The sequence below is a fragment of the Alternaria burnsii genome (genome assembly GCF_013036055.1).
Source record: "Alternaria burnsii strain CBS107.38 chromosome Unknown 715, whole genome shotgun sequence".
NCBI lineage: Eukaryota > Fungi > Ascomycota > Dothideomycetes > Pleosporales > Pleosporaceae > Alternaria > Alternaria burnsii.
Window position 1 is genome coordinate 606,093 of NW_024066116.1, and position 18,958 is coordinate 625,050.

General features: G+C 50.7%; 6 protein-coding genes across 6 annotated transcripts; 3 read left to right on the top strand and 3 right to left on the bottom strand.

The window, feature by feature from the left end:
• Positions 1-282: 282 nt before the first annotated feature.
• GT037_007349 (p-loop containing nucleoside triphosphate hydrolase protein) lies at positions 283-2,541 on the top strand (the record flags this gene model as incomplete). The annotated part of the gene is made up of 1 exon (XM_038932396.1): positions 283-2,541. One exon carries the CDS (start codon positions 283-285, stop codon positions 2,539-2,541), a length of 2,259 nt encoding a protein of 752 aa, XP_038784884.1.
• Positions 2,542-2,788: 247 nt separating this feature from the next.
• On the bottom strand, positions 2,789-4,348 carry GT037_007350 (uncharacterized protein; the record flags this gene model as incomplete). Its single annotated transcript, XM_038932397.1, has 2 exons — positions 2,789-3,805; positions 3,857-4,348. 2 exons carry the CDS (start codon positions 4,346-4,348, stop codon positions 2,789-2,791), a joined length of 1,509 nt encoding a protein of 502 aa, XP_038784885.1.
• A 1,324-nt stretch (positions 4,349-5,672) lies between these two features.
• GT037_007351 (plastidic glucose transporter 4) lies at positions 5,673-7,687 on the bottom strand (the record flags this gene model as incomplete). Its single annotated transcript, XM_038932398.1, has 3 exons — positions 5,673-6,212; positions 6,329-6,804; positions 6,859-7,687. 3 exons carry the CDS (start codon positions 7,685-7,687, stop codon positions 5,673-5,675), a joined length of 1,845 nt encoding a protein of 614 aa, XP_038784886.1.
• A 3,186-nt stretch (positions 7,688-10,873) lies between these two features.
• GT037_007352 (uncharacterized protein) lies at positions 10,874-12,466 on the top strand (the record flags this gene model as incomplete). The annotated part of the gene is made up of 3 exons (XM_038932399.1): positions 10,874-10,984; positions 11,037-11,180; positions 11,231-12,466. The coding sequence occupies 3 exons, from the start codon at positions 10,874-10,876 to the stop codon at positions 12,464-12,466; spliced, it is 1,491 nt and encodes a 496-aa protein (XP_038784887.1).
• A 416-nt stretch (positions 12,467-12,882) lies between these two features.
• On the bottom strand, positions 12,883-16,111 carry GT037_007353 (uncharacterized protein; the record flags this gene model as incomplete). Its single annotated transcript, XM_038932400.1, has 6 exons — positions 12,883-13,109; positions 13,183-13,747; positions 13,876-13,903; positions 13,958-14,189; positions 14,851-15,853; positions 15,914-16,111. The coding sequence occupies 6 exons, from the start codon at positions 16,109-16,111 to the stop codon at positions 12,883-12,885; spliced, it is 2,253 nt and encodes a 750-aa protein (XP_038784888.1).
• Positions 16,112-17,228: 1,117 nt separating this feature from the next.
• GT037_007354 (uncharacterized protein) lies at positions 17,229-18,338 on the top strand (the record flags this gene model as incomplete). Its single annotated transcript, XM_038932401.1, has 1 exon — positions 17,229-18,338. The coding sequence occupies one exon, from the start codon at positions 17,229-17,231 to the stop codon at positions 18,336-18,338; it is 1,110 nt and encodes a 369-aa protein (XP_038784889.1).
• Positions 18,339-18,958: the final 620 nt, after the last annotated feature.

An 18,958-nucleotide genomic window follows, 5' to 3' on the forward strand; every position in this document is an offset into this window, starting at 1 on the left:
TTATCTTACCCTCTTCTTGCACGGTCAATCCTCCAGCTGGAGAATCGACGTGAATTGTTTTTTCTTCATCAAGACTAAGATTGTTCCTACCACTCGCCACACCAAAGCCTCAGCCCGCATCTATAGAGCTCACCTTTCAGCTTCTCTCACTTGACACTATCGCCCGACCGATTCTTTGTCCATTGCCCTCTAAAGTCAGCACTCGTACCGACTAAACGTCGACAAGACTCCACCACACATATCCAGGCTATCCGATTGAGCTTGTCAGAAACCGACTTGATCATGTGCGACTCACCCACCGAAGAACAAATGAGCATACAACAACTGGAATTCTTGCGTGAGATCATGGCCAAGGAAGCGCGCGAAAGACTCAATCGCAAGCCTCGATCGCCGTCTGTTTCGTCCTCATCAGAAGAAGACAAGCCCATCACTAATGGCAAGTCAAAGGCCGAGACTAATGGCGTCAAACATGTACTCGTCAATGGCAAAAGCCGAAAGCAGGCTGAGAATGGCGTTGCCGATGGCAAGAACGCTGAAGAGAACGACAAGAAGAACGAGGAGCCCTGCGAGCCGGGAATGAAGAGCGGTCTCAAGCATCTTTACTCCGGCAAGGAAGACAAGAAAGGCCGCTTCCAGTGGCAGGAGGAAATTCCAGAAGATATCGGCGATCCCGTCGAGAACGATGAGACTGCCAAGTGGGCGCTGCTTGTGCGAAACGTTAAAGTCTATGGAGACCCCCGACGAGTCTTGTCCATCCACTCCGTTGTAGTCCAGAGCCCTCTACTCAAGAAGCTACTTGCTGGCGTACTCAAGAACTACCCGGGTGTCACAGTGGGTCTCAATCGTCTCGAGTTTCAGGGCAAGTTCGAGCCACTCATCCATCGATGGGCTGAGTTGCAGGACGCTATCGCAAAGCTTGGCGATGACACGGAAGACAAGCGTACAACCAAATCACACGCTGAGTTGCTTCAAGAAATCCTTACCAAAGAGTTCAAAACCATGATCGACACTTCTCAGGATATGAAGAGCAAGAAGGTCATGACTTACGAGCACTTGTGGACTTTATTCCAGCCAGGTGCGACAGTCTTTGCTCGGCAGGACGGACAAGAAACCGCCATGACACTTGTCGAGACAAAATACGGAGTGGACTGTAAAGGCGTGCCCTGCTTCTGGCTGACATGCAAATACGTCGATTGGGATGGCGCCAAGTTCGGTTCTAATAAGATCAATCTCTCCATTTCCGTCTATACCGGTACACGCGCCATCACATCTTTGCGTGTCTACCCCATCGAGTTCCATCCAGAGGGTGAAGCCATTCGCGCTCGGCTCATTGAACGTGGTGGTAAGGCAGAAACCCTCGCTGGTCCAAACTATCGGGCATACCAGGGTATCGCGTGGAGGCAGGGTGGTTTCGGAAACAAGGACAAGTACAATGTGAAAGGTCGCATCGTAATCGACACATACGGCTGGAACCGCTTTAATCCCACCCAAGCGATCTATGTCACGCCACTAAACCAGAAGGATCCCACCCCACCACCACCTCCAGGCCAGTACGATGAGGGTGAAGAGGAAGAGTGCCAGGAGTTTGAAGACGAAGACGACAGCGGTATGCCAATCGATGGCGCGTTTGCGGATGAAGACGACGCAGCCAAACATCCGCCATTGACTACCGAGCAAAAGCTCATCTGCTCGCCTCTTCTCCGTGGTTACAGCTTGAAGAACAAGCTTTGGCTGAACTTCTTCGTCAATTGCGTCAAGGACATCGAGTGGCAAACTGACGCCTTCGACCGCCTCGTTCTACCCAAGAACCAGAAAGAGCTGATCCTAGGCTTCACGGAATCCCAACGCAAATTCCGTGACACCTTCGACGACGTAATCGAAGGAAAAGGAAAAGGCATGATCATCCTGCTCTGCGGTCCTCCAGGCGTCGGCAAGACTCTCACCTCTGAGTCCGTAGCCGAGGAAATGAAGGTTCCCCTATACATGATGAGCGCCGGCGACCTCGGTTTCGACCCCCGCAAAGTGGAGACCAAACTCCAAAACATCCTCGAAATGTGCAGCCGCTGGAATGCCGTTCTCCTCCTCGACGAAGCCGACGTCTTCCTCGAGCAACGTTCTTTGCACGAACTCGAGCGTAACAAACTCGTCTCCATCTTCCTGCGCGTACTAGAATACTACGAAGGTACCATGTTCCTCACAACCAACCGTGTGCAAACTTTCGATCCAGCATTCCAATCCCGCATCCACATCTCGCTCGACTACCCCGGTCTCACCATCGACTCGCGCAAGACGGTGTGGAAGAACTTTTTGGATTCGAGTTCCCAAGAACATACTATTGATAAGGCGCAGCTTGCGGAGTTGGCGAGGATGGACTTGAATGGACGCCAGATTAAGAATATTCTCAAGATTGCTAGGTTGTTGGCGAGTAGGAAGGAGGAGAAGTTGAGCCGGGACCACATCACAGTCACGATGGATGTTACGCAGCATCTGCATAACGAGACACAGGCCAGTGAGCGGACGAAAGGGACTTTGTATGGGTAAACTGGCTACAGGCTAAGAGACTAGGCTATCATTTCGGAACTATTCATGGAGTTTATGAGAGGGTTAGGATAACCTTTTTGGATGCGGCTTGATAGTTTTACAGAGGCCGTTTAATCATTGGCGTTAAGAGACATGGCGTTTTACATACGTAGGAGATGAAAATACTCATAAAAGCACTTGAATGAGTATTGGCACTCTAATCTACCATTTTTGTAATGTCCCCTCTGCTTCGAAGGCAAGACCGATACTAAGAACTAGTCTTCCAACGGTCACCAACCCAATCATATGCATCTCTCAAGGATTTCTCCTCCGTCTCGTCAAGCCAGTAATCAAACCCGTGCCCAACGTTATCGGAATTATACTCATTATTGATGGAGCCATCCAAATTTCCACTCCTTCTCACCGCCAGCTCCTTCACAATATCGAATCGCAGATTCTTGTCGTTCATGTATCGTTCCGGATACTTCGTTTTCAATACTCTCACAAACTCCTTAGTGTCTTTAATAGGGCAGTTCGGGTCATTCCATCCATGGAATATATACATGGGTGGAAGACGTTCATGCGATACACTACTTCGAGTATTACTCGCCCGCTCAATACCATCCATATAGTCTGTTTCGTCCCTTTTAGCTTTGGGGAAGTCGTGCTGGCGCTGAAAGTACCATTGCCATTTCTCTGTAACGGAGAGAATGAATGCGAAAGCCATGCCCTTCGAAGGCCAGCGCGACGAGCAAGTTGGTACGAGACTGTGGCTTTCGAGCCACTTGATACGTTCTGCAATGTCGGCTTCGCGCTTCAAGACCTCCTCCTTGGTGAACCAAAGGCCCATGTAATTCATCTTTCCGTTCGTCTTATCCGCGCATTTGTCCCATTTTCGTTTGTAATGCGCAATCATTGGGTATCGAAGGAGCGCAACGTCGATGGGCAAATTTGGCCCACCCTTTGTAGCGTTCAGCCACAATGCGGTAACGGCTGCTTGACCACCAGCGCTCTCGCCCTCGACATATACGTGGTTCTTGTCGACAGTAAAATTCTGCACAGGCTTCTGCTTATAAAGCCATTCTGTCCACTTCGTGAAGTCAGACTCGAAGCAGCCATCTTCCCTGTACCAGACAAGAAAGTCCCTTAAACAGTCCACGATGTCTTTGTAGTTGCCTTCAGGTCCTAAGGGATAGTCCGGCGCGATAATGATAGCCTTTTTCGCTTTAGCCCTCTTGATGGCCGTTTGAGAATACCAAGCGGGAAAGTCGCCAGAGCCTGTGCACTATCACTCTATCAGCAGATGTGTATGCGCCTTGTTCTGAGCGACACTTACATAGCCACCACCATGGAAGAACCACATAACCGGAGCTTTATGTCCGACCGGCAGATCTTTTGGGACAAGGATTGTCACTGGTATCCTTTCCTTATCCCAATTGTCAGAGAAGGTATAGTCAGTCTGATATTTAGAGAAGCCCATGTCATCAAACCAAGTATCCTTCCGGTTGAACGTAGCGAAGACCCCCTTGCCCGGCAAGAAGATCTTTCCGTCCGTAAGTTCGCGACTTGGCCAAGTATAGAGCCCAGCCAGCTCCTTTTCGAGCATCTCCTGATAATTGGCGGCATCCTCCTGTGCATCCTCCACGATCTTTGCGGCCTTGGGTGCTTCCTTGTGCCAGTTCCATTTATAAGGTCTTAGGTCAGTTCCAGATGTCTTGTTGAGTTTTCCGAATATCTTGTCGAGTTCCTTCTCACGATCTTCGTTACGCTCTTGGAGCTTTACAAGAGCCTCCATCTTTTTGGGTGTCCATGGTGGCGTCCAAGTCATGATATATGTGGAACAAGCTGTCGGTAGAGACCTGGTTTGATAGTTCCCCACGCAAATAGGGGTTATGTAGCGTTGAATTGTTCTCAGTACGTTCACAGTGTTGTGTTAGATAGCGAGCTTAGAGCAAACGCAACTTCTACTTTTATACTCCCAATTGACTCACGTATCCTTTCAGTCACCTCCAAGGGGTTAGGGTCAACGCGATGTGCCAACAGTCATGTTTCACTCCAGCCTCGAGATACGAAGTCATAGTGATATGCCATGTCCGCAGGCTGCCTATCCGTGGCTGGTGCTATGTGACTCCGCACAACGGGGAGCCGTGTACCATGACTCTATCCCCTTAGGTACCGTCATCATGGTTCCTCGTGTGTTATACCGCGTACGATGTGCCGTACTTGACATGTCACTTCCCGTGCTTTCCGACATCTTGGTATGTGCTCGCGGCATGCGATGATGCGGTGATCGCAGTCGGAAATGCTCCGATATCGCTTCCAAGGCTTTGTTTCTTTGTTGGTCGTTACGAGTGACAAGGCATTGTCATATGAATCTCCGGACAGGGCTCGAGCTTAGGCCAATGCCTCCGGGTTGAGTTATTGTGGCCTCCCAGGGTGATGACGGGTGCAGCGTGATGGAAGCTCTTCTGAGAGATTTGCAATGAAGAAAAGATCCGTGGTCAGGCCTGTCAATATTCACCGCTTGACTGCTCTGCATCTCTCATCTGAAGATCATCTTCCCTTCTCCTCGGTACCTGTATCGCATACTGTTGACGTGCACAAGATACCTAGTACATGTATCCACTTAGCTGTCGATTTGGGGAGTGTAGTGATTGTGGTAGGACGTGGCTTGAGGTGAGAAGATGTGAGGCCGTTCTTCCCGCACTAGCCGCTGTGAGACGAGTGGACGTGGCCAATGCTGTAGCTATCCATATGTGGAGACCCCGCATTCCTTTGAAATAAGCGGGAAACGCCCATACTTGGCGCTTAGAAATGCTTCGAAACGAGAGGAAAGCTACGTCACTAGATGATGAGCATTGGTGGATGATACATCTTACTCCATCTTACCCACGGGTAACCGGAACCCAACAACTGGAGTTCTACTGTTAAACGGATGCGTTATTGGAGGTTTCATCACATAGAGGTGTAGCATCAATGGAATCAAAGCTACCAGACATCAAAAGATTCATGATAAGCAGGAAACCTTGAGACAGGGTATTCATTAATTACTCAACGAGCGTCGTGCACTATCTGCGCTCAATAAACCCACTACTCGATTCTATATTCCGTAAAAAGGAATCATCACTCTCTCCGGTGGTATCATAATCCGCTTATGCAGTAGGAATTGCACCAGCACCGTAACCCTTCTCGATAATTGGGGGTGGCTTGGGCACGTTCCGACGAAGAAGCGTGTGGTTGATAAAATAGGGAACCGACTCCGTAATCTCGTAATGAAGGAACGTCTTGGTCGGCACGCTGAAGACCTGGTCCAGTTCTTCCAGCGTGAGCTGCTTGGTTTCGCGGACGAAACAGAAGATCATGACCCAGGCGATAAGGTTAAGACCAGCGTAGAATCCAAAAGCACCAGTCTGTGACATGACTGATACCATGCGAGGGAAGGTGAGCGATAGGACACCAGCGAAGGTGTTGTTGATGCAGACGGCCCAGGCCATTCCCTGCTCACGCTGTATGGTAGGGAAGACCTCGGCGGAGTACTGGAACGCGACTGGCCCTTCTCCCAGGGAGTACGCGATCGTGAACAGATAGATGAATAATACGACGGGCCCAACACGAGCAGCTTGGCTAACAGATTCTGGTTGGAGCAGGGTCAAACCGGCAGCCAACAAGAAGATGCACATGACGGGGAAAGTCTGTTATGTAGTCAGTACAAGATGAGTGCTAAGAGAGGTTGGAGAGAACTTGCCCACATGCAAAGAGTCCTTCGACCCTTTGTATCAATGAGGAAGAGAGTAGGAATTGTGAAAACAACTTGAACAGCTCCGTAACCGAGCGAAGCGTACAAAGCTTGGTCGGAGGTGTAACCGGCGTCAGAGAAGATGGTAGAACTATAGAAAGAGATGATGTTGATACCGCACATCTGCTGGGCAATCATGACAGTGGAAGCAGCGTAGTTGGAACGCCTGATTCTGGGCACACGGAAACAGTCCCACATGCGGTCGAAGTAGCCAGCTCCACGTGCAACGGCTAGCTCAGTTTCGTAAATGACGTATGAGTAGTAGTAGTCGCGGGCGGCAATGATGGGGTGGGCACGGAGTTTAGCCATGGATTGATAGCCCTTGGCGACCTTGCCATGCTTCATCAACCAACGAGGGGATTCTGGGCAAAAGAAGATGCCGACCATGAGGATAAAAGACGGGATGAAGGCCGAACCAAGCTGCAGACGCCACGAAATTCTACCAGTGTCTTTGACGATAACATTGGCACAGAAACCGAGGAAGATACCTGGGCGTAGAGGTTAGTCACAGGTCAACAAATTCAAGCATTGCGAAAACTTACCAATGACGACCCACAACTGCCAGAACATGACCAGGGCACCTCGAACACGGTGAGGAGCCATCTCAGCAGAATAAATTGGGACAGTAGCATTCTTTGCGCCAATTCCAATACCCATGATGAAGCGTGCAGCGAATAGTCCTTCCCATGACTGCGCACACGCAGAACCAATGGGAGTAGCAGTAAGGCAGACAGCAGTGACAAAAATCTCTCCACGGCGACCAAGGTACTTGTTGAGAGGGTCGACAATGAAAGCGCCGATGAGACCAGCAGTCAAGAAGATGATGGAGTTGATAAGACCAACAATCCATTCACTCCTGTCGCCTTCAGTAAGACCAAATTCTTCGGGGAAGGACAGGTTGGCTCCGTTGGATCCAGTCTGGTCCCAACCTTGAGTGGCGGCTCCAATGGCACACAGGCCAATCGAGTACCACAACATCTTGGGGCCGTGCCATTTGTGGTCGCGCTCGTAGATGAGAGCATCACGCTCGTCTTGAGTGAGGTCGGTGAGCATCTCGAAGCGGTCAGGGTCGCGCGCAATGAGAGCAGCCTTTCCGAAGAGAGTAGAGTGCTCCTCCATGCCATGTGTGGCAGCCCATCGCTCAGCAGCGCTGACACATTCGGCCTTGGTCTGACGCGTCAGAGGGTTCTCAACGATGTTGTGCGCGACGGATTCGCGACGGGCGCCAGCATCAGCGATGTGCTCGGTGGCAGGCTCGTACTTTTCGTTGATCTGCTTCTCGGCGGCTGGGTCGTAAACAGCTTCCTTGTCGGCAGTGTAGGCCACTTCCTTGTCGGGAATGTGGCTCACGCCGTTGTCTTTGCCGTCCATGTTGGAGATTGATTTGCGCAGGCTCCCAAGGTGAGTAAAACCAGTCGCGATGAAGCGCGGAGAGCAGTGGAGGTGGGAAAGAAATGGCGGGGGAGATGAGCAGGCGGTCTTATACCTGGGGGAGCTCTCAGTGAAGGGGAGGCCTAAAAGTGGAGCCTCAACGGCGCACGACAGCTGTAAGAGGCTGCAACAGGTACCCTGGATTGATCCAGATACATTTTTACTGGCACGACCGTCGCCACGGTGAAGGACCCCGGGATCCTGGTTTGTGTCCGCCAACAAGACGCAGTGTTGCGGGAGGGGTACTATGGCGCTAGGTCTATCGTTCATGAGGATCCCCACCACATCTCCCCATGGAGTAAGCCTCCACAAGATTCATGCGGCTATCTTAGCCACGCTTAAGCCCTGGCACTTGGCCTTCACCCCAAAGCTTCGCGCATGCCGACGTCTATGACCTCACCCTCCGCATTCTCGACCATGTCTGATTGCCCATCTGGCGGCTAGTTCAAGCCACCACGTTACATTGCTCGGCTGACTTCCGAGCAACCGTCATGCTCAAGTTCTTTGTCGCCATGCTGTTGGATTGCAAAGGGCGCCGTAAGCTCACCCTTACAGCGTTTCCGGTGATATCTTGCGTCGGACGCTGCACGAGGCGGAATCCTGGTCACGGTAGCGCCCCGTACTCGTCGTGTACCCGTGATCAGTACAAAGCTTCACATGCTGCATGTGCTTGGTGCAATCTTGGTGTGCGGCTTGCCAGGCTGACGCTGCCCAGCTCCGATCGGCGTTAGAGTTGCCTTGCCGGTCAGCCGTCTGCAGTCCCGGCACATACTGGCGCGACCACCGAGGCAGGGAGCAAGGCGCCATCATAATGCCGCCAAAGGTCCTTTACCGTCGTTTCAACCTCACGGATATCAGCCCATCCAGACTTTGCTAAGAATCACAATTCCGTTCCATGAGGAGAGGCTTACAACATGTTTAGCATTCTTCAAATGGATCGCGAACTCGATCCCATTCCCATCCAGTCAGCGAAGGACGTCCGCGGCAAGCCTTGACGAGGCCAACGAACTCGATAGCGTACGCGCGGCGACGTCTTGGGCACCTTGACTTTACTTGTCCCAACAACCCAAGCCCTCGTCAAAGCTTGGAACAAATTTGAGCCCGGCCCAACTGTCAGAATTGTGGGCTCAGGTCTCATTCGCAGCGACCCGTTTTGGTGGAGACATCTCCAAAATTTTCTCCAGGTCAAACTCCAGGAATACAGTGGGCTGCGAGTCATGGACAGCGGAGAGAAACAGCTCACGTGCTTGTCACGCAACATCGCAACTCGTATCGAAATCCGCACGCGCAAACCAAGAGGAGACGGAATGCGCGGCCTATAAGCATTTCGATCCTTTGCAGGCAACCTATCGGTGAAAAATGATCGCGCGCAATGTAGGCGACTGTGAGCCGCGACACACGGCACGCTGCCGCATATCGAGAACTCGTTTTACAGTCCTTTGGCTAGCGCATAGCATCGCACATATTGTTGTATCGCTAGTCTGTCCAGCGCCTGCCAAACATCCGCGGACAACACAAGCGCGATACGTGCATGGTGTCTCGAACACATGAGGCTCATTTGGAGTGGGCCCCCGGGACGATTCCAGCGCCAGCGCTAGACATCGTGCGATACCCCACAACATGGAGCCGTAGACTACGACAACCTCCGGGATACCTAGAACGGAACACTAATCATCTGCGCGATAGTAATTGCAGCCGGCAGCATTGTCGAACTTTATCCCGATCACCTAACTCTCCGATATACCTCTGGCCTGTAGAGTTCGAGAGGACTGTTTCCGATATCTAGGTCGTTCCCGCTAGCCACCGTGTCACGCTATCGATCTCGGACATGCCGAAAACGCACCAGACACAATTTTCTTGAATTTTCGCCTGGAATCAATATCTCACGTATGTCCAAAGACATAACTATGTATTCCGACAACGGCGGGTAATGCCAGGCAAGTCGTGTGTTTACGGCTCATGAGTCAAAACTCATTCGGCAAGCTGTACTCAACACACTGAGACACAAACTCAGGTATGCGCTAGAGTGCCAACTGCAAAACTTCGCTATGATACTGCGGCCTTTACAAACTAGTGATCATCCAAAGCAAAGTTTCTGGATCAAACCTGCGGCAGCAATTGTCACGATGAGAACCCATCGATGCGCCTCAGGCACGCCAATCAATATCACTATTGGGGGCATGCGCATCACGATAACGCTGGGTTGCAAAATATCATCGTCGTTGGTGAATTAGAAAAGAAGAAACCAAGGTGAAGCTGCCTTTGATGTGTCGCAAGATTCGTCTTCCTTCACCTCGGCCTTGCAATGGATAGTATCTACCAACATGGTTACTGTTGGCGTCGATGATGTCTGCAGAAAGAGTAGGAGATGCTGAGGAGGTCATTATCGCAGCTATGGAAGACCGATGTGCAACGGCTCCTAAATGGGTAGGTGGTGGGGCAAAAGCGCCCCAAATGACAGTGCTAACAACACTTGACAGACTTCTGAAATGGCGAGTGTAGTGAGATTAATGGTTGGTTGTTTACTGAAGATCGCTCAAGGTGGAGAAACCGTATGTTCACCAGTCAATGTCAAGGATCATGCGAGAGAAAGATCCATCTAATGTACTCAGCAATCTCTTCCACTTATTACTAGCATGGTACCTATATCGTCGGTACCTTCCATTGATACAATTAGATGGATTGATCGCGACTCATTGGCTCTTTCACAGAGTAAGGTATCGATAACCATAGTTCATGGCAGGCAACCATGGTTCTGAACCATGGTATTCGAGTCTTTTAAGATATCTATTATCAGTACCTTCATAGAACATCATTCAATTTATCACTCTGGCATCTTGATCAAGTTAACGGCATTGCTATGATAGCGAGAAAGGAGGGGTTTCATCGACAGTGAAGGGCAGTCTGGAAATCACTTGACCTCGTGCCAGGTCGAACTTCACTCAACTCTTTCTCCACACTTTCCGCGCCCAGACCGTAGTCCTAGCGTAAAGCTTGAAACATCCAAACGCCTGTACAACGCGAAAAGTCAAAGACTACAAACTCTACTTCAAGATCAGATTATCTACAAGTGGCCGACAGAAGGACCAGAAACCAACAGATAACGCGCTCAACAGTCGACGCGACATGTCTCGCCCTAATTCACGATCCTACACTCCAATACCGCAAGGCCACAATGGCTTCGGTGCGAGCAATTTGTGCTTTGAGGGCAGTCGAGACTCGCCATTTTCCGATGCGGTCAGTTATTGACTAGGTCATCTTGAGTGTTCTGGCAACTGACTTATAGTAGTCTGCACACAACTTTAATATCAACCATAGCTCTATCGGTAACCCGAACGAGATCCGGATGTTTGTCAATTATCATTCTACCACACCTGGTCACCCTAGTTTCTCCACAACAAGTCCGCATGTACTAGGATCTAACGCGCCAAATGTAGGTGTTGGAGTCAGCAACTCGATATATGCCCACTAACGAGTGAACAGGAAGCCAAGTATGCATCGATGGCGTTTATGTCACAGCTCGATTGCTTGCCTCGCCCTTCCGCCGCTGATCGAAGTGCTCAAAGTTCGTTTCAGGCTGACCACATACCATTCCCGGAAATCTCAACTTCATCAGACTGTCAGATGTTCAGTCCCGACACGCCTGTCCCCATGGTCTCTTCTTCACATGTTCAGAATCTGGAGGACTCTAAGCAAGCTCTCTCAACTAGCCCATTTAGCCGGGCCAAAAAAGCATCACCTCAGGTCCACTTTGGCCATCCACGACAGCCTAGTCGCTTACCATCAGCATTCACGGAACCATGGCCGCATGGGCCACCACCATCTCATCCGCCATACACATCATCATCGTTTGATCAACCCAGCTTACCCAACGGCGCCGCCTTCACAGCTTACCTAGGCGAAGCAGTCTGGCGGCCCTCAATGGGCATGTACGGTGTACCTACCACCGAGGAAAAGAAAGGCTACTACGTTCGCAAGATCTGTCTCAGTCTAGTCAATCTCTACAACCTATGGGACGACCCCAAAGATGTCTTAACCTTCGCTGTCAAATTTGCAGACACGGGAATATGGTCTGACGCGAAAGACATCGAGACGATAGCCCATATTATTGTCAATAACGCTATGCGTATACACAACTTTGGCGTCACTGGTGTAGCGTTTCGTCGATCGCCGGAGTTTGAGAGCCTGAACGCGGAAGATATGGATTTCACGTTCCCACAGCGTATCCATTATCTTGCGCGTCTATTCTATCACTCGAAGGTCGCAGCCGACAACGTCATGTCAGGTAGGGATGTAGCCAAATACGTTGCTTTGCCAATCACCTCCCTTCGCCGCCTACCCTTTTTCGAAGAAGAGTGGTCGCGCATGTCACAAGTCGATCGGGCGGTACAAACAGCGATTGTACCGTATCCAGATGGGTTGAAACATCCTTCTCCGACTGAGCGAGAGCAACTATCAGCGCAAGTAGCTACTTTGCCATCGCTGGTAAATGACTATATGGTGACGGACGACCATCTGGCTACCTTTCGTCAGAAGCATCTCTCGCCGAACGAGCTGGCGTATGCAGCGTTGCTATCGTTCCAGCGAGTGTCTCACAAACGCCCGATGGACCGAGATCAGGGGTCTGGAGTGGAACCAGCTGCTAAACGCTTTCGTACCAGCGGACATATTCCTTTCGACAGCAACGTCCGGAATTCAGGAGATGAAGAGAACGATTGAGTGATTATCGCGGTAATTTTGGCTAGTAGACTAGGGTCATTCGGAAGATTAAAGCCAGCAAAGAATAGGCAATGCCGTGGCAAGGCGACCGGCTTGCGGCTGACTAGACCCTTGTAAGTAGATGGATGCTACCTGCTACTAAAAACATTAGCCTACTCCGGTCCGCTTCTCTGATGACATGTTCACTTCGTAAAAGCAAAACGTATAGGGCCGAAGCTTACTCTCTAGCATGGCACGCACATGTTAACAGCAATGATCGTCGTTATAGTCAGCCTTGGGCATTAGACATGGCTCTCCCTCTAGAATAGTCCAGAATATGTCTAGAACCCTGCTGCATGCATTACCATCACCACGTAATACCCCATGAGGCTACCCCAAAGTGCGGGGTCATCGGCAGTCCCGGAACCTTAATCACCCTAGTTGTTCTCCACACTCTTAGTGGTTTGTCCCCTGCCTTCCAACTCAATCTCTTCAAGGCGTGGCAATATCATCTTCATTACCAGAATATTGTTCAGCTTCTTTCGCGTCTTCTCACCAAAAACCTGGAAGATGGATTTAGCGCGACTGTCGAACTCGTGGGCGCTGATTTCGTTGTAATGAAGTCGTTCCATGAGATATACGTATTTATCCCAGTTATCCGGACCTGGGTGGTGAGGCTGTCAGCGAATATGATCGAGTGTGCTCGGACACATTGATTCAGGGCAGAATATACTTACCTAGTGCGGTCTTCGTGCCTACCAACTCTGTGGGTACTTCGTAGGTGTGTCGCGGACGCAGTCTTCCAGGTTTCGGTGGCGCCGGTGAAGGTAATACCTGTGGAGGCGCGAAGAACCCTATGGGAGGTTGAGCAGCAGCCTGGTTCTCATCATTGAGTTGCAGAAGTCCACGCCTAGAGGCTCCAGATGATGATTCGAAAGATTGCTGTTGGCGCACCCGGGCTCGTGTTATGTGCTCCGGAGTCTCTATCGGTCCACTGACTGTCCTTTCCGGCCTTCCTTTCGGAGTCTTCCGGGCTGTGGTAGGAGAGGTCTGGTCTGAAGAGCGAGCTGCAAGCGGCGCCTTCCTCGGAACGTTGTTTGAAGGAATGCGACTACCTTTCCAACCCGGCGGAACCGAGCCATCAGGTGATGCGCTCGCAGTGCCAGGCTTAGTGAGAGAGTCATGGCGCTGTTCGACGGGATTTATAGTACTGTAGCTTTGCGCTGGAGTCGAAGGCTGGCACTGTTCGACAGGCCTCGCAGGATTGTGACCATATGCTGAGTTGTCCGGTTGATTAAAATACTATCAAGACGTTAGAATTAACGGTACTGCAGAAGAGGACACAGAGTGCGATGCATCTAGACTTTGCCTGCTATTTCAGACAGACGAATTCTGATACGGTTGACTTTGTTGCTGATTTTCCCCTTTACGGTGCTAAAGCGTAGCAGGAGGGACTTACTGTAAAAGAGTTAGCCAAGGTTTTCACAGCGTTTGGTGTCCCTGATAGCTGACTTACCTATCTTTTGTCCACCTTTTCTGTACGAGTGCTCACCGTGATCCATGATGAGTGAGTGTAGATCTTGATACGGGACTTGGGGGTAGTTCAAGTTTGGATATGAACTTGGGAATGTAAGATGTGGATAGTTTGGCCAGTGAGGTGGATCGTGGGGGAATTGAAACTGGCTGTAGGGAACCACGGTGGGTGAGTAGACCTGGCCACTCGGTGAATTGGATACAGATGTGCCTGCAACCTTAGGTGAGATCATTGTTGAGGTAGGTCCGGCGAATGGGTGCGGTTGCGACGCCATTATCGCGCTTGGTAGTGGGTGCTGTTTCGGATCTTTGGTACGCTCTTGCAACATTACTGGGCGCAGGAATGTGAGAGTGGTCGAGCTCTACCAGAAAGAGCATTAATGGTAAGAGCGATGTTGATAATGACGTATGGCAACGTTGTCATTGCACTTACCGTCAGACACCTTCCGATTTTATGCTGCTTTGGTATGCACAAAGAGAGAGAAAGGAAGGGTACGAAGAGGTATACATGGCAATAATAGAAGTGAGTGGTGCCTGCTGTACTGAAAACCAGCACTCAACCCTGAATGAAGGCGTCATCCTTCTTCAAATTGGGCTTTTATGCCGTCAGCTTGGTAGTTCCGAAACCCTGAAGCTGTATATGTTGATGCAGGTAAGGGTTGAGAGCATTCATCAGGGTACTGCCCTTTGATATGCTCAACATGTTCAGTCAAGAGCGCTCCATGGTCGAATTAGTGACAAAACCCACAACTTTCTTTGTAGTACAGTATCTACTGGGTGCGCAAAGTGAGGGCTATCTTGACAAAGGTCTGGATGTAGTCACCCAGTCCGGCTCTTGCCAGCAAGTCCCAGGTCAAAATCAAACGGCTCACCCTTCCATGCTTCCTCCACACCACCATGCATACGTTCGTGTGAGGGCACACGACTGATAGGATCATGTTTCACGACGACCTCCTTTGTGCACCAAATCTCTCCCCTGCCAGAACTCGTCTCTTGGGTACTGTTCCGCCACTGCATCTCATCCTCCGAAGCCTCAGTACCCAAGTCCTTCATCTTGAAGCTCGACTCGACATCTCCCTCAATAGTAGCAAGACGACTCTGACTTTGACTGCGAACATACCGTTTGTCCAACCCGTCAGATTCGTAGGTGCGCCCATAGCCGCGGGTAAGCGTATGCTGTCTGATACGTACGCTAATCACGCCGCAGTATTGAAGTGCGCGTTGAAACGGCGAGCGGAGACAGGGTACACAGATCACAATAAAACCTACGAGCTCTTCGATGACGGACCACATGCCGATGGTGATGCTTTCGTTCAACTGGTCTCCAGTCTTACCAAAATCCATGGCAGCGACGATCTTTAGGATGGAAGCTATGCCCGCAAAGAAACCGAGGCCCATTAGTGCGCCTACGATTACGCGTTCGCGGATGGGACGCTGAATCCGGCGGAGGAAAGATATGGGGAGGAGGGCGAGCATGAAGTCGGTGAGGATGTGTATCACGGATACTGTTATCGAGCTTATCCTAACTGCTTTGCTGCTCCAGCAGCGTCCCGGTACTGTGCCAAGTAGGTCCCATGCTTTTCGGACTGGAACGCATTGAAGTAGAGTTGCCAATGTGTTGTACACTCCGAGTGTGATTTGGAGAACAATCATGCCCCAGAGGAAACGGCGAAGGGGTTTCGAGGGTGAGATGCGGAGAAGCATCAGAGCAAACGACACTTTGACGAATACCATAGACCATGCCCAGATCGGTTGTGCAATAGACGCTTTGTGGAATGCTTCTTGCGAGTCGAATAGAAAGAACGTGTCCGGTCGGTGTGTGAAGGTATAAGGCATGGCCGCAAGCAAAAGACTTGTATTGATCACTATCAATACCTGTTTCCAATTTGTTAGTCTTCAATATCGTCAGTGGGGTATCGTGCAGTCGCTACTCACGTATGCCATAGCACAGGCGTAGTCGTCCAACTGCATCCGATACACAGGCCGCCATCGCGACCACATGCGTGCTCCAAAAACAACGAGAGCAATTCCAAGCAGAGCTAGCGTGGCTCCAGCGAATGCTCTGCCAGTCTTCTGAGCTGCTTCTGAAGGGAACGCAGGAATCAAGTGAAGATCTGGTGGCGGTGATGCCATGATTTCGTCGCTCGCATACCGTGTTGTGAATGATGGGTTTCCGGTGTCATTTTAGCTAGACCATCGATTGAGCGAGACGGTAGAATATATCAAGCTTTGGCAAGCATTCCCCATGGGGATGTGGGGCGCATGTTGGCAATAACGCTCGAGTGATGAGCTGGCCGATGCCGGTCGTAGCTTGTGGTATTTTACAGGACCATGTTGTCGCATGTTGGGTCCAGAGCTAGGACTCAGGAGCTCAATACGATACCTCAAACATGGATAACTCGTATGTTTGTACCAATGATTACGTTGTATGAATCTGGCTGTAAGCGACCGGAAATGTTGCTTTACTATGCAGGCTGAACGCGTTCATTCTTCCGGTGCAGGGGTGCTTCTTGGATTTGTCGATCTCGTTGTAAGTTGGTTGAGATAGAGGTAGTAGCTGACGTGGTGGACTGCAGCATCATGATTGATGTCTCAATTATTAGGTCCAGCGATAGAGTCATCATCCAGAATAAAATCCTTTTCGCACGATTCTACCGACGCCTTGAGCCCTCCTCTTGTCGAAGCACGAATGTATCCCCATGTCGTCGCCCTTCCGGTAGATCATCTGCACTGCATTAGGCTAAAGGCGGGATGTCGGACGCCGTATAGATACTCGGGACGCTTGTTACATGCATAACGCAGGCTGAATGCATTCTAAGCATCTCCGCAAAGGGCTGATTGTATTGAGATGATGGAGGTGTTGATGGGTGTTAGCAATGTGTCTCGTGTAGCCGAGCCTTGCTAGCTTGGACCGTGATGATCGATGACGGCAGACGGTGCCGAGGCGGGTTTCCCGTTCCTGTCATCGACCTACTGTTAGCAACTCTATCTCATTGACTCTCAAAACGCGCCAAAACGCGTCGAAAAACGTCTCAAGCATGACTTCGCCTGTTGATTTCGATGGGAAAGCATCAATGCACTCATCTCGGTTCGCGTTTCTCCGTGATCCTGACGGCGATTGCCTGTCAAGGCGCGCTTGGCCGTTCTTGCCGTTCCAACTTCCCTCCTGATAGCAAATTACCCAGCTCTACTTCTCTTGCCAGCCACCGAGCTACGAACACCGTGCCATTTCTTGATACTATATGTCACCATGGAATCTCCAATCGACCAAAAAGCTTCGCCGAACCAAGCTACAGAATGCAGCCAATCACCACACCTTCCATGGGATGTCCTCATCGAAATAGCCCGCCATTGTCGTCTCGACGAGCTGCGTGTTTTGACCATGGTCAGTACGCAAATGCGCGATCTGATTGATCGCTATATCCCCACGATTGCGCCAGCGGTAGCACATGTCACGTTCAGTAAACGAGTCCTCCAGCACATGTACGATCGATCGAACTTCTTCCACTATGAGCAGCTGCGAGAGCTCGTACCGCACCAGCTGGCGGCAATCCTGGTGAACAAACATCGAATCGCATATTCAAATGGGCGCCCAGCTTATCGTATACCAGCAGAAGCACCTTGCGGCGACTATCTGCGTAAACGAGTCGCAAACGGCTGGGACATCCTACGGGAGTTGTATCTTATCTCCCAGGATGTGCGTACGTCTTATACAGCAGATGAATTGATACAGCAGGACCGGCAGTCGCTGCGATACTCACTCGACGCCTGTAAGATGAAGGAGGATATCATCCAGCAGCGACGTCTGGACTATGTTCATGGACTATGTTCTCATCAGATACGAGATTACATATTGCTGACGACGCTCCTTCCTTGCATTTTCAGTATGTCAAAGGCTAACGTTGGAGACGAGTACGAGCCTTGGATATTCGACAAGGGCGAAAGCTTTGATCAGTTGCGCTCGTTCCGAGATGGAACGACGTGGCTCTCGTGGTTTGTGCTAGCTGAAGGACTGCATATTTTCTGGGCTCAATGGTGGAGTTTGCCTCCAGATTTGGCACAGCATCACATCGCACGCCGCGCCGTGCACACATATAAAATTTTGGATCCTGCACTTGTCGACCACCAGCGTTCATTGATGAAGCGACTTCATGACGGTATCCGTGATGTAGGGGGAGTCAAGTTAGCGGATTACGGCAACTTGAAACCACATCTGTATTTCCCTAACGTTTCCAATGGAATGCGTCCGCCAAAAGACTACCGAGCTCCGGAGACGCTCCAGCATGTACTATTCCATGCCAATTTTCGATGCCCAGATGGAGTTGAAGAACCTTCTCCTTTGATAATCTCACCATGGTAGAAACAGCGGGGTCTCCCAGTCGAACGATAGACTACAATCAAAACCAAGTTGCCATGCATGTGCATGAGCTCGCAATTCAACAGGCGCATGATTTGCTTCTTTGACTCTCCGGAATGCGTTAGAGCTAAGGCTTGTTCCAAGCCTAAAATGCAAGCCTTGCTATTCCAGTCGTCGTGGCGTACGGCAACGATGATCTGCCGCTGACGATGAGAAGACGATGCACGAGGTTACTAAGCCAGCCCGTCTAGCACGGCGTATATCGCGTATAGTCTTATATCATCATCAGTAGCCGTTTGCAGGCACACGTGCGACAACTCTACAAACAGCAGAAGGCCCTGTGCATGTTGTCAAGGCGGACCGCACATGCAGCGGAGATTGAAGGACCCTACTCGGCGTCGGTGATGGTAACATCAAAAGCCACATTGCTGCAGGTAAAATATCCCGTGCTACTACAGAGCGCCTTGTTGGCGACGGATGGGCCTATGGCGAGGGTTGAAGGACCTCTTGTGCAGGGGGTGTAGAGACAGTTGTTTGCCCCACCACGAGACCCGCGTTTCGCAGCTGCAAGTCTAAGGGCGCGACCAGGGCTACCAGCACTCCACGATTCGCCAGCGTGTGTT